This window comes from Neodiprion pinetum, chromosome 1 (genome assembly GCF_021155775.2).
Source record: "Neodiprion pinetum isolate iyNeoPine1 chromosome 1, iyNeoPine1.2, whole genome shotgun sequence".
Lineage (NCBI taxonomy): Eukaryota > Metazoa > Arthropoda > Insecta > Hymenoptera > Diprionidae > Neodiprion > Neodiprion pinetum.
In genome coordinates, this window is record NC_060232.1 from 29,376,667 (window position 1) to 29,390,651 (window position 13,985).

Consider the following 13,985-nt stretch of genomic DNA (forward strand, 5'->3'; position numbering starts at 1 on the left):
GCTATACAAAAATCAAAAATAAATTCTCAGAACTCTGTCAATACAAATGTTTACAATAGTTTATTTAACCTCTTTTTCATATCGTTTTATACGTATAACAACACCATGGTTTTTATCTCGAACAATTTTTTTTTTATCTTCATCGACTGGACACAGTTTTAATTAATTTTCCATTATTTACTATCTTACTATACTTTTTTCACCGCTTATTAATAATATATGTAGTTATTTTATCATTATTTCCACAGCGATGGAAATTTTCTTTTAATTTTATCCTAGCTGATGCTGGGATCGATTCAATTCACCAAATAGTATACTCCATTGTATATTGCAATAGAAATATTACGACGTATTTATTCATAGCAGACTCCGTGCATTTCCCAAGGTGCAAACATATTTCCATAATTCCACAAACACATTGTTACCATGAATAAATCTTCGTTTAATATGTATCATATTTATTGTCTACGCTAAGACAGCATTTCACAATTGTGGAACCATAGGAATTTCAATATCAGCTGGTGAAATTGTAAAAAGCTAAAAGTTATACATGGGCTTGAAAGGCTTGAACAAGATCGACATTGTTGATCTAAATTCTCTGTTATGGGAATCAGCAAACAAATTCAACTTGTATGATCGAGTACAATATATGGTAAAGTTATTTGAGCAATCATAGACTGTTAGAAAGTCACAAAGTCATCCTAGCCAAATTATATCCAATTATCAATCTTAATGAATTCCGCACGAAATACAATCTCTTATTTTATAAATTGAGAAATGCTGCTCTAGAGTACTTTTTTTTTGATATTGTAATAAGCGAGATGATTGAATAGATGATCGGCATAAGCAACATTAGTCAAATATTATGCATTGTTAAATTATATACTTGCTTCTGTCAAGTAGCCTATTGATTATCATGATATTTAAAAACTTATGAAAACCTATTAAATTTCGTGTTAGACTGTTGAATAATCGATCATTTTTACCCTGAGAATGATAATTTTGTGAGTATTGGAATAAAAATCAAACATGAATACATTACGCACAGGTAAATAAATTTAGAAAATATAGTATAAAAGTTTGTGAATGTAATCGTTTGCTAAACTTCATATGTAGGAACGTTTCTCCATAATAAATGTTATTTTCCGTCTCCGTGAATGGTCAACATTCAGCAGATCAAAGTATGACACATATCCTGGTTTCCACGTGTATTGATAGCCGAACACATGTTATTACAAATCCAATATGCATCTTGACCATCAAAATAACATTTTATTTATTTTTTCTTCAAAAAACGAAAAGGGCAAACATGTTTACACAGTAGTCATCCAATAATTGTGACACAAGGAAGGAAATTCAACATGCGACATTATACTAAAGATTGTGTGCCAACTTAGAGATACGTTATATATATATATATATATATATGTACGTAATAGGGTGGTTCTTAATAGGGGTGTATTTGAATTTTTATGCCCCGAGTGGCTTAAACGCTTTCAAATTGTTAAAAATAAATTCCTTGGACATTTGAGCTTTCTGTATCAACTATAAAATAGTGCTACATATTTTAATTAAATAACATGGAAAAAACTTTCTTTCTCAGTATATATTTTATTGTAAGAGTAATAATGTTCCGAAAAATCTGTAACTACGAGATTTTAATGGGCATTAGTGCTACTATCTGAAAAAAGAAATAGATACTTCGGTCACAGTACGTACTATCTTGGAGTTGACATAGAGAGCTCAAGTTTTCAAGGAATTTTTTTTTTATCAATCTGAAAGTGTTTAAGCCCCTGGGAGCATAAAAATTCAAAAACACCCCTATTAAAGACCATCCTAATATATATATATATATATAATATATAATATACATGACAAAAAAATGATATAAATAACTTGGTTCGTTACTTGGTTTCTCAACACGTGGTATGTACAATACAGATGGTATTTGGAATGAAACCGAATCCAGTCGCACTACGAACCAGCTTTAAATAACCATAGTGATAGCTGACAAACGGGCTATTTTCTCAAACCATCCGTAGTATAGGGTATAGTAATGAATGTAAAAAAAAAAAATCGGTAAGTAGACAAAGGGTCGTGTTTTTTGTTCGTTTTTTTTTTTTATATATATATATATATATCGAAACAAAATTGTATTTTACCTTTGTATTCCTATACATTATCATTAGTTTAGCGATATTACAATTTTGGACATAAAAACGCTGTATTATTGTATGCATGTATATTTTCCTGCCTAAGTTGGAAAACATTTGTTATATTACGTATTTACTTAACAAGAATTTAATTTTCGACAAAGACGAGATTAGTTACGGGATAGATTACAAAGGTTGAATAATGCAGCATAGGTACAAAATGCTACCCATAACATGACTTTTCCGAAACTGCCTTGGGAACATTGTTACAGTTATTGTCTTAAAGCTAAGTTCAAAAAAATGACGTGAATTATGTTGCATGTTCAAGAAATTAAATACACTTAGTATTTACAATATTTTACGAAACATTTTTTGATCACCTAGTACAATGCGATGGTGTAAAAAATGTTTTGCTATCACTAGTTCATGTGTGTATAATTTATGATTTATATTTGATCTATACAAGGCCTGTATGTCGCATTTGTAATGTATCAAAAGTAACATAACTAAAATTTGAAAGCTGTGGTAATAAAAATCATGTACTTTAGTTAGTATTTGCTTTTTTCTATTATTATCATTTTCAACTCTTTATGGAAGCAATAATTTATCAATTGTGAGAATTTGAAAAAACTTATACTGAAATCAATCTCCAAGTTACTCTCTTCGTCAGACGTTGTGAAATACAGATTATGAAACACGAGAGAGTTTGTCTTGATTTTATTTTTCTTTTACTTTTATTCCTATTTGTTACCAAATCGAATTACGTTGAATAGTTCAACTACTTATTCGTAAACAATATTTATTATATCTTTCGATAAATATGCGACAAACACAAATAATCATACCGACTCTTCCGATTAATATTAATCCATTTATTCAGTTTTTCATTAATTACTTTTCTTTAATAGAGTAATTATAGTTTTTTTTTGTTTTTCTTTTCTATAAAACTAAACTAGATTATTGTAAACTTAACATATGAACAGAGGTTTTGGGGAGAACGAATATTTACACACTGTTTTTGCCATAGCAAATTGTCGTATTAAGATGCTATTGCACACATTGTTTTGAGAACTACACACAAGGGCCAATGATATACATAGGTATTGCCTTATCTTATATAACAGTTCAGTATATAACAATTCTGAGTAATAATTCTTGCTCGGCTCACAAATCGCCAACACATAATAATCATAAATAAACGTGTGAACATCGATACTATAATTTATCTACCATACCTACGAAATTGGTACACTGTGCCAACAAGTAACACGAGGTTTTATTCGAATTCACCTTTAGAGATTACGTAGTCATTTAAAAAAAATGTCGTTAAATTAAGTAAATACGCTGTAACTGTTTAATGTTCGGAGTTGTTTCCAGGACTTGTGTGTGTGTGTATCAGTGTGTATGTGCGTATGGCCAGCATCGCGCATTGGCAAAAACAGTGTGCCAGTTTAGGAAAGATTATGACTTGGGCTGTACTTTAATGTAAAAATGTATTACAAGTTTTAATTTGTTAGAATATTTCTATACTGTAATCTACTCTTCTGGGGCTTCAAAATTACAAATACCATTGACAGTGGTATAAGCAAGAGTCACATTAGCCACAAGCCATGAGCTTACATTGACACTGCAATGTGTATCATTTTAATATCAAGTTTAAATAAAAAATTTAAGTAAAGAAATATTGCAAATTATTTATTTGGTTTTTCATATGCTCTCGGATCATCATGTATTTAATATGCCCCAAATACTTTAGTTATGACAATATCAAATTGGATAGGTATATTATAAATTAATGCAAGGAAAACCATATACGTTTATATAATTCTATCTTTTTTAGTTACTCGATTGATTTAAAAACTAAATCAAGTCACCTGTCTGAACCCAGATGTGCTTATACAAATCTATAGTATTCTCAACTAATGGGTTTCAAAGTATATTCTTAGATATATTACCTAGGAAATGAAATTTTTTTTTTTACCAATATTCAAATAATATAACGTAGAAATGCATGTAAACAAATGTACATTAATGGACGCGATTTTGCTCAAAACAAGTTAGCGATACATACTGTGTGGATATTAAAAGCAAATACATCCACTCGATAATATTATCATTCGATGTACCATACGTTAGTGATGGTCACTAAGCTAAAATCAGTCGAACATGACTCGAGTTAATCGATAAAAATTTGCGAATAATGACATATGTATATTATACGTTGTAATGCGTCATAAACCATTGGATTCAAACAGGCAGAAATCATAGATAAAATGACATATAGGTATAAACATCTTTACAGACCCCTTAAGACATAATTATGCAATGAAAATATATGTGTAATTGGCTCATCATAGAAAATCAAAAGTGTGCTGACTGAAAGTTGTTTAATAAAAATCATGGATCAGGGTCATGCACGCTTTTCTTATTTATATTATAATGTTTCTATGTAACGATGTGAAAGTATTGAATTAGTGTGATAACCAGCCTTGCATTGAACATACTTATGAAATGGTTACATTATTATTTGAAAATTTATTATTTTTTCTAAGTACCAGCTCAGGGCAGGTCAACACACTTCTGAGACAAATATGTATGCCTTCAACGGTTCGATCTCGCAACTACTAGTCAGGTCCATAAACCGGATTGAAAATACTGGTTAAATAGCTGCTGAAGCGGCTAGTAGTTGTAAGTTTAATTTCCTAGCCTGGAACTTTAGTTTTATCAAGTTATTCACTATCGTCCTCCAATTTGCACATTACTATTCCTTTTATTACGGAGTAATACAATGCTTGAATAGTTGATAAACAGAAAACATATAAGTTGCCAATTTTGACATCGCATTTATTTGATTTGTTGAAAGATATGTTAGACTCGCAGTATTTGAATTTTTATCTTTCTGGCATCTTTTTGGCAAGCAAAACGCCTCATCTTTCAACACTGATATAGAATATATATGACGTTCGTCCAGGTTACTATTCATTTTTGTTAATCTGTGGCAGTACTTAGGTGTGATCTCCGTATGTCAAGTCTTCAACACGGTAGTTTCACAGGGGTGGAATTTTAATACAAATATCAAGGTATTGTCCACATGTAATAAAGTAGACTCTAAGAGTTGACGATGTAAAGCGTGTGATATGAGAGCTGCATTAACTCCCGCTACTGTGGTTTGATTTTATTTTGGTAAAATTGTATCTTCAAAATTACTTTCTTTCAATAACGTTAGTCTCATCTACTAAACTATCTATAAAACACATTACTAAAGCCAAGTAATTTTGAATATCATTCTAAAATCTAAAGCAATTCACCTTATTCGCAGTGTTCCAACTTTTTCACAGTTTCATTTTAAAAATACGTGTTTATTGTTTTTAGAACAATCAATGCAGTTCATGTGCTGCGATTATAAACTGATATTATTCAATGTTCATTGTTCAATCACTAAAGGGTATGAGTCTTTTTTTCAAAACATAATATTATAAATATACCGACACTATGTGATGACGTATGTTAATTACGTTATGTTTTAAAAGATGAATCTTGATTTAATTTGCCAAGTTCATAAATGAAGATGGGATGCACCAACAATAATTCTTTCTATAATATTATTTCATGTTGACGACCAAGTGCATCGGAACTAATAATTCATTCAAGTTTTCCATTGATTACTCCAATCGTCATAGTGAAACAAGCAATTAAGTTAATCCATGAATACTCAGCAACAGCATATTAGCCTTCGTATTAAATTTCTCATGAATATTACTGCAAGAAGTTCGTAATGCGCATAAATTACATTCGGTAAAAGTTAATATGTTGGATACAGGTATACAGATGTTGAAAAAAAATTTTGGCTATAACAAACATTTTATTCAGCTATTATAGTGGTATCAGATATAAATGAACATTTTTATCATCGTTAAATATAGTAAATTGAATGACCTATTATAGCTATCGGTGTATTCGTAAATGTGAACAATCTGTGAAAAAATCAGGACTTAAATGTGTGATCTGGCGACGTCATTTTTTTATGAGCGGTTGTATCACAAGCCACAGAGACAGTCCGCACACCGTTATCATAATTAAATAGACACCCAGTATTATTAACAATTGGTTAGAATGGTTACGGCTAATTTTTGATGACAAGACGCTGCAAATCCATAGCACAATCATCTTCAACATTTTAGAAATTTGAATGACGTCAACACCAGACAAGCTGCGAGGGATCTGAAGAGCAAGTTCGGCGCTGTCGAAGTTAAAATAACGAATGGTCTCTGTATTTAAAGGTTCAACTGACTCGTTGGCCTCAAACTGGATTCTAGTGGTGCGCAATGGTATCACGTTGACGATACTGTATGTCTGATGTTTTATTGTGTTCAGAAGTAGCTTTGGGGTTATTCGATAATTTAGGGATGTTGAATTTATATAAGCTGGGAAATCGGTTGGGGGAGTGGGGGCTCTTCGATAGGGCCCCCTCCCCCTCCTCCGACCCCGTCCCCGACCCCTAGCCCGGCCGACCCGGAAACCGCAACTGGTACCGGCATTCTGCCCGCTGCCACGCTGTGGTCATCTGCAACAAACCCCTCGCTCTGTCACCATTCGAAATGAAAAGTTTAAAAATCGTTATTGTACAATTCGCTGGTGTAACCAAGTCATCAAATTGGAAACAATGTTAAGCCTTGATCAATCCACACTTGGTGGTTTAATTTTTGTAGTCACAAAAATTGGCAAACAATTTCGTATTCACCGAGCAAACAGAAGATTGATTATTGTAGAGACCTAGAAAACTAAATGCTAGATTCTACGGCATTGAATATAGCTCATGTTTGCTCATTGTTTAGATTACCTAGCCTTTCCAATTGGAAATGCTATGATTTACACAAGTGGTTTAATTATTTGTACACCCCTTCCCCAAGTATTGAAAACATCACACCTCGCATGGGAGTGCCAATATATCTTTAAGTTGATAATATGCATATTTTTTCAAAAGTATCTAAATCTTGAAATTTTATAAACATCATTCAGTAATATTATACCTGACATAACTTTTCGTTTTCTAAAGTATACTGAACATACAGGTATAAATTTTAGGTTTATCAGATGGCCGAATAATTTCCGTCGACACATTGAATATTGAACCGTTTATTAAGAATGACAGATAATAATTTCCTGCAAATGATGATTACTCGAATTCGTAAGAAATATTACTTATCACGATTGAATATTTCATAATTATATAGACTTTTCCTGGTCTACACAATGCAAGATTGAATGATCATGCTCGACATACAAGTTGCTACAAAAGATTTTATTAGATAACCAAAGGTCTATGGTACAAGTTTTATTTTCCCAAGTCAAGCTACTACGGAATACTGAGCTGGTAGTTTAATATGATAGAACCAGCATCTTCAAATCTTGTAAAGAAAATTATATTTTGTCAACAAGAAAGCGGCTGTTTACAACTGGATTCAAGTATCCGTTTGTCTTATTGTGAATGGAATCATGTAGATATGATTTCTACGTTCACAAAGATAGAAAAATGTGTAATAGACAACTTTGGTAAGTTCTAGCAGAACAATAACTCCAAATCTCTTAGATACCAAAATGCGCTGAGTAAATAGATGTTTGTCATCTTTTTTGTAATGAGAGTATCTTTTTAAAGAAAATTCGCTCCAATTTAAAATATTAAAATTTGTGATATGCTAGGTGTATGCCTCGGAGCTGAAGTATACAATGGAAGCTGAACATTCTACGTCATATTATGCAGGCTCATTGCTTTATCAAACAGACTGCATTAAATTTCATTATGTATCATTAATTATGGGAAAATGAGTGCACTGTTTTGGAATTATAATGATCTTGTTTCGTAAGAATAACTTCCCAAAGTGGATGTTTAATCCTTGGATATAGGTTCCCAATTAAAACGATATTATATATTATCCATAGACTATCTATTTTGAGCTATACCCTGCCAGCAATTACAATAAATCAAAATTGGTTTGGAAATTGTGCTAAATATTGAAATAATCGTGCAAACACAATTGAGACTATATATTATGAAGTAAAAAAGTTTTACAGATTACATCGAAAGTAAAAATTTATTACAGCAGTATATACAATTCTGGAGGAATATTAGAATGGGACGAGAATTGTGTTCATTTGTTTTATATTGTATCCAGCACACGTATTGCCTATTTGCTAACTATATATGTATCATGGCATGTAAATATGATAAGTTAATGATTAGTGACCAAGTAATAGATAAATAGACTCTGTTTCAATATGCATAGTACTAATCAGTGAAAATAGTAATAAATTAATATGGTGAGGACATTACCTGGGCCGCTACTCAACTACAGGCAGTGAGCCCGTCATGGGAGTAGGTGACGACGACACCATGGTAAGCCGACCTTGTTCCTTTACTATAGGATCTGAAATAAAAAGAGTAGAAAGGGATATTTTAGATGTATTTAAATTTCTTTGAAAGGCTCACTCGAATTGGAAAAGATTAGCGAAATAGCTTACAAAAATATGGGTGGTCCATTGCTTCACGCGCAGTGAGTCTTTCATAATGGTCATAGCGCAGAAGTTTATCAAGGAAGTCCAGGCTCTCGGGCGAAACAAGATGCTGGTTTTCAGAATGGACAAAGCGTTCCCAACGCTTGCGCGAGTGTCGACCCAAAATGTCGTTGAAACGAGCATCTAGTTCAATGTGATACTTGTCCAGGTACTCAAAGAGCTCCTCTGTTCCTAGGACCTTGGCGATTCTCACCAGCTGGTCGTAGTTGTCGTGTCCATGGAAAAATGGCTCTTTCCTAAATATCATACTCGCCAGCATACAGCCTAGCGACCACATATCCAAGGAGTAATCATACATCTAAAATAACCAAAATAATAATAATATTAATCATATAAGTATTAAGAAAACCATTCAGTACATAACTAAGACATTACGCAAATATCATTTCAATATTATGTGGTGCTAAAGATATAGAAATTGTAATTTCAATTGTTGCGATATAATACCGAGACAAAATTAAGTTTTAATTATTTCAAAGTATTTAACAATGTAAACTCACCTGGTAGTCGACTAGCAGCTCTGGGCCCTTAAAATAGCGAGACGCTACACGTACGTTGTACTCCTGTCCCGGATGATAAAATTCTGCTAATCCCCAGTCAATTAGCCGCAGCTTTCGATTTTCATGATCAATCATCACGTTGTGCGGCTTTACATCTCTATGCATTATTCCCATACTATGGCAATAGTCCAAAGCCTATACACAATAACAAGCTGATTCAACATACATAAATATATATGTATACACGTCTGATAAAGATTATCTAAGGTAATCATAACTTCGGACTTAAATATCAGTGGTGTCCGCAATATTTGTATCAAATTATCTGTAACTTATTTTGAAGGACTGTTTTTAAGCACAGTTTAACCCTTTCAGTCTCGCAATTCAGTTTTTCAGTTTACCTGAAAATGCAAAAAATTCAGAATTTTGCATAGAATATAAAAAAATTAAGAAAAAAGGGTGCTACTATTGTGGCTTTTGTGATTGAAAGGGTTAAGTCAGAAAATACTTTATTTTTCTTGCTAATTTTGTTGTTTTGGAAATAGCTTATGGTTAAATGAGTGAAGATGAGAAACATTATAGATTGATAATGAACATCAATCATCAGTACCTAATTTAGGCCCACGGATTATAATAGGCTGAAAGAGAGAAAGCACACCTTTAACAATTCATAGAGGTAGTATCGTATGTCATAATCCGTAAGGGTCTGGTAGAGCTGTTTGAAGTCGGTGTTATTAACATGTTCAAATATTAATGCTGGTGTCCTTGAAACCGGGTCTTTGACAACTGCCTGTAGTGTGATAATATTGGTCCCACCCCTCAAGTTTTCCAGAATTTTGATCTCTCTCTTTATCTTCTTCTTCTTTACTGGCTAAAAACAGAATGCTAATTGAGCTACTCGTTTTCTACTTAACTAATAATATATGAATGCTATAGTACCAAAGCAAACTAATAAGGAAGTTGTGTACTTTATTCAATTTATATAAATGTTACTTAAAGATGTAGGGTTGATTTGTTGAGAAAAATTTTAAATTAAGGAGTCAATTGAAAACATGCAAATCAGTAGTGCTGAATATGTACTAAAAATTTAAGAATTAAAATACAAATATAAAGGCATACTAAAAATGAGTTTAATATTAAGCAGCATACGTGAAAACAAAACAAGTCTTAAAATGTCAGGCAAGCTTCCTCACATGAATGTCAAGTTTTCAAGTTAAATTATAGGCTTTTAATTAATTAAAAGTGCATCTTTTTCTGAGCTTTAATCAAATATTTTACACTGCATCAATTTTGACGTTGCAGTTATCTTTGATTTTTAGTGTATAATATTCCGTACCTTTAATATTTTGACGACACACTTTTCATTATTTGTGACATTAATGGCTTCAAATACTTCGCTGTATTTCCCCCGGCCCAGTTTTCTGACTAATTGGTAATCATCTTGTTGACTGTAAGTGAAAAATAAAATCTATGTAACAATAAATCATTTCACAAAGTACGTTACAATGAAAAACAGTATCAAAATAACTTCGAAAGTTCATTAGTGAGTACGCCACTCTATCAAATTTGCAACTTCTGAGGTAAGTAAGACTTACTTTGGATCCTCAATACTACATAATTGAACTGATAAATACAATGATAAAAAAAAATTATACACCGGTTCAAAATTTTATAAGAATATTCCTCAAGAATCTGTACCTTCAAATTAGTATGGTAATTTTTCATCTTGTGTTTTGTACTTATATTACATTGAGAATCTGATGCAATCTATTTTAGCCAAAGATAAGAAATTTTTTCACATCATGAATAAGATTATTATCATCGGTGACAATCGCACAAAATTTACTGTTCTAACAAAGTAATGCACGCACCCCCAGTCAACGACGTAGGACTCGTAGTCCCAGTACTCGCGAGGCTTGTGTGAATTGATGTCCGAATAAACTCGTGCTCTGCTTGGCAGCGCCATTGTCACAAGATCGTTGACGTCTTCGTTACTGTTCTTAACTAAACTAATTGCACTGCCACCGTCGCTGAGCCAAAAGGATCGGCTACTAACTACGCTGCATCCACCGCTCACCCTGCTACTGCTACCAACATATGAATGCAGAAGTAGACCTGGAAAAGTAAATAGCGTCATTACATACATTGTGTATACACATTTTACACCTATTAAATTAATTAAATCACCGCTGGAGAGCTGAAACGATTTCTTCATTGATAATGTACTTGTTAAATTACATTGGATTTGAAAATGAAAATGTCAACTCTTTAAACAGAATTCTGTGGACGTTTGGTATATCATGTTTTTCTATATTTTATTGGCAGAAAACAAACCAAGAATGATATTTTGAAATGTGCTTATAATAACCCAGTTAATTTAGTATGGAGGAAAATAAAGATAGAGTACATTTATTGTCATTCCTTTGGCCGTCAGAGCTGGTTATGACTTCCACAAATCATTACTGGTCATCATTTCGAGGAATTAGCATCATGCAACATTATCTTACAGCAATCTGAAACGTTTGGTTCTTCTGTGATACATTTTTGTCACAGTATTTGACAAATGCAGAATTTGTGAACATTTTACACAGTCAAATGCTCATAAATATGCTATATTCAGAACCTATCGATTCTTATTTAAAGAAACAAAAATGATATGACAAAATCAATACCTATTCGTCATAAACACAAATTATGGAATATCTGCCATGCACTTTATTTGTTAATAGTTAATAATCATTCGTCAATCCAGACAGTAATACTGTGGACAAATTGAATAAATGTTACATGCAACAGTATCATGCCATTAATGAATTATCTTAATTTTATATCTTTTTGAAGCTCCATGTTTATAATTAACCTGTATTCATGATTGTTCAAGATAACAATGCCAACACTGACAAAAATTTAGTAACGAAACAAGTAGTTTTAAAAACAACTTTGCATAAAACAGCAGTAAGATGAGATTTAAAAGACATTTGGATAAATGAGAAATGCCAGTTCAAGATATTTTAGTAACTTTATCAATAGTGAAAAACCACGTGCACACACCGCCAGTACCTATAACTGCTGAAAGCATAAGCAACGAACTGCGCCGCCAGCCCATCGCTCGACAGACGGGCAATTTAACCATGTGGTTAAGCGTCACTAGCCGATAACTAGGAATATAAATACAATACTGTGCATAAGTTTATTCAAATATGTCAATACAATAAAAAAAAGGTAGAAAACTGCTTACCTATCACTATAAAAGTGACATATGTATACATTCAAATTCAATCATGCGATATTATTGGCATTACTCTTTGAAAAACGTAAAATCAGTTTTGTCAGTAAAGTTGAGCAAAGCTTGATAGGCATGTTTGTCATACCAAAAAAGTTTTAAATCTATGCAAAGCATTGAAATATTCAAGCAATTGAACGTTTCTACAGTCAAATCTTTGATAATTTGTACCCTACCATCAAGATGCTGACATCTCGTAGTTCGGGACATCGATACAAAATGTTGGGATATCTTATTACCAATATCCCAAGAACAAAACACTTATTACACGTTTATTACATTAACTTGAACCGTTCGACTCGCTATTTTCTACACATAACTTTGCTATTATTGACAAGGAATTGACAGTAGACCTGCATCGACGATTTGAAAAGTATTATTAGTCATCATGGAGTAAAAACGAGTTTTTTAGCACTTTTATATAACACTACTTCCAATTATAAAAATAACAAAAATAAAATATCATATTAGGAAATGTAGCGTGTGACTTTTAATTAGTATATTTATTTTCTTCAATGACATACCGATAGCAAATGGGTTTTGAAATATCGAAGGTGAAATTTTCTTCAAGTTTATGTCATTAAGAGCACGCTTTTTTTTTATTCCAAGGGCTAATCAATGTGGATTGACGTCCTTGAAAATGATATGCCTTCTGAATCATGACTGGAGCACACATTACAAGGTGGTCACTAATGGTTAGTAAGGTTAAGATTGGGTGTGCTACTACTCTGTTAACTGATCAAAGAAAAGCCTAGTGGATACGATCAAATACGATAATGTGCCAAGAGTGGGTGGAGAAGGGAAAAAAAAGATGAATAATTAATTTCTTTCTTTGAGAATGAAGCAAAAGTGAGTTGGCGTGTGCGATTAGGCATAAATAAAGGCGCTGCAACCCGAAATAGGAGAAACGTTAACAAGTACATGACAAGAAGAGTATATTACTTGTGTATATTGATTGAAGCAGCAGAATTCGGTTTACCCTCGATCAGAGGTAAACGTGTGCATCTTGGGAAATTCAACGGGGTGACGACATTTGGTCGCAGTGCGTCCCGATCCAACGATACGAAAAGTTTATCTCTTTTTTTACTCGGAGTCTAGGAGCTGCTCACGACGTGAACGAGGTTCAAGATGCTACACACTGCACAGCGCGCACACACCACCCGAATCGTGCACACAATTACGCGAGAAGAAATCACACGCCAGCATTCGGGCGGTTAATGTTGCCTCATTTTCAACTCACCTAACGCATTCCGGGCCCGAATCCTGATTAGTTTGTCCACGTTGGCTCTCCAAATTTCGTCACGGGCCCGTGTAACTTTTATACGGGACACCTGGAGCCACGCGAACTTGGGAAACTTGGGATTTTTGCGGGCGGCCGGCTTCTCAAACGAGCGAGGTCCAAGATGGCGGCCGGCGACCCGCCATTAACTATGCAAACCTAGATAAGCAGCCGTCATCTTTCGACGCGCTTGAATC

The 13,985-nt window shown here is 33.1% G+C and overlaps 1 protein-coding gene across 5 annotated transcripts; it reads right to left on the reverse strand.

The window, feature by feature from the left end:
* Positions 1-45: 45 nt before the first annotated feature.
* Positions 46-13,933, reverse strand: CkIIalpha (casein kinase II subunit alpha). 5 transcript variants are annotated; one of them, XM_046629135.2, is made up of 9 exons: positions 13,750-13,933; positions 11,634-11,739; positions 11,098-11,341; positions 10,563-10,674; positions 9,885-10,097; positions 9,227-9,421; positions 8,673-9,024; positions 8,485-8,578; positions 46-6,717 (listed from the first exon to the last, which is right to left on the reverse strand). In XM_046629135.2, exons 3-8 carry the CDS (start codon positions 11,190-11,192, stop codon positions 8,493-8,495), a joined length of 1,053 nt encoding a protein of 350 aa, XP_046485091.1. In that variant the 5' UTR covers positions 11,193-11,341; positions 11,634-11,739; positions 13,750-13,933; the 3' UTR covers positions 46-6,717; positions 8,485-8,492. The 5 variants fall into 5 exon arrangements, with proteins under 5 accessions (XP_046485091.1, XP_068990910.1, XP_046485100.1 ...); XM_069134809.1 differs by having other exon boundaries at positions 46-6,736; XM_046629144.2 differs by lacking the exon at positions 13,750-13,933 and adding an exon at positions 13,452-13,725.
* Between the last annotated feature and the right edge of the window lie 52 nt (positions 13,934-13,985).

Coding starts and splice junctions, on each gene's coding strand:
- CkIIalpha (XM_046629135.2), bottom strand. CDS start 11,192: ATGGCGCTGCCAAGCAGAGCACGAGTTTATTCGGACATCAATTCACAC. Junction 10,098..10,562: donor GTGTCGTCAAAATATTAAAG/GTACGGAATATT, acceptor TTCTGTTTTTAG/CCAGTAAAGAAGAAGAAGAT. Junction 9,422..9,884: donor ACCTCTATGAATTGTTAAAG/GTGTGCTTTCTC, acceptor TATTGTGTATAG/GCTTTGGACTATTGCCATAG.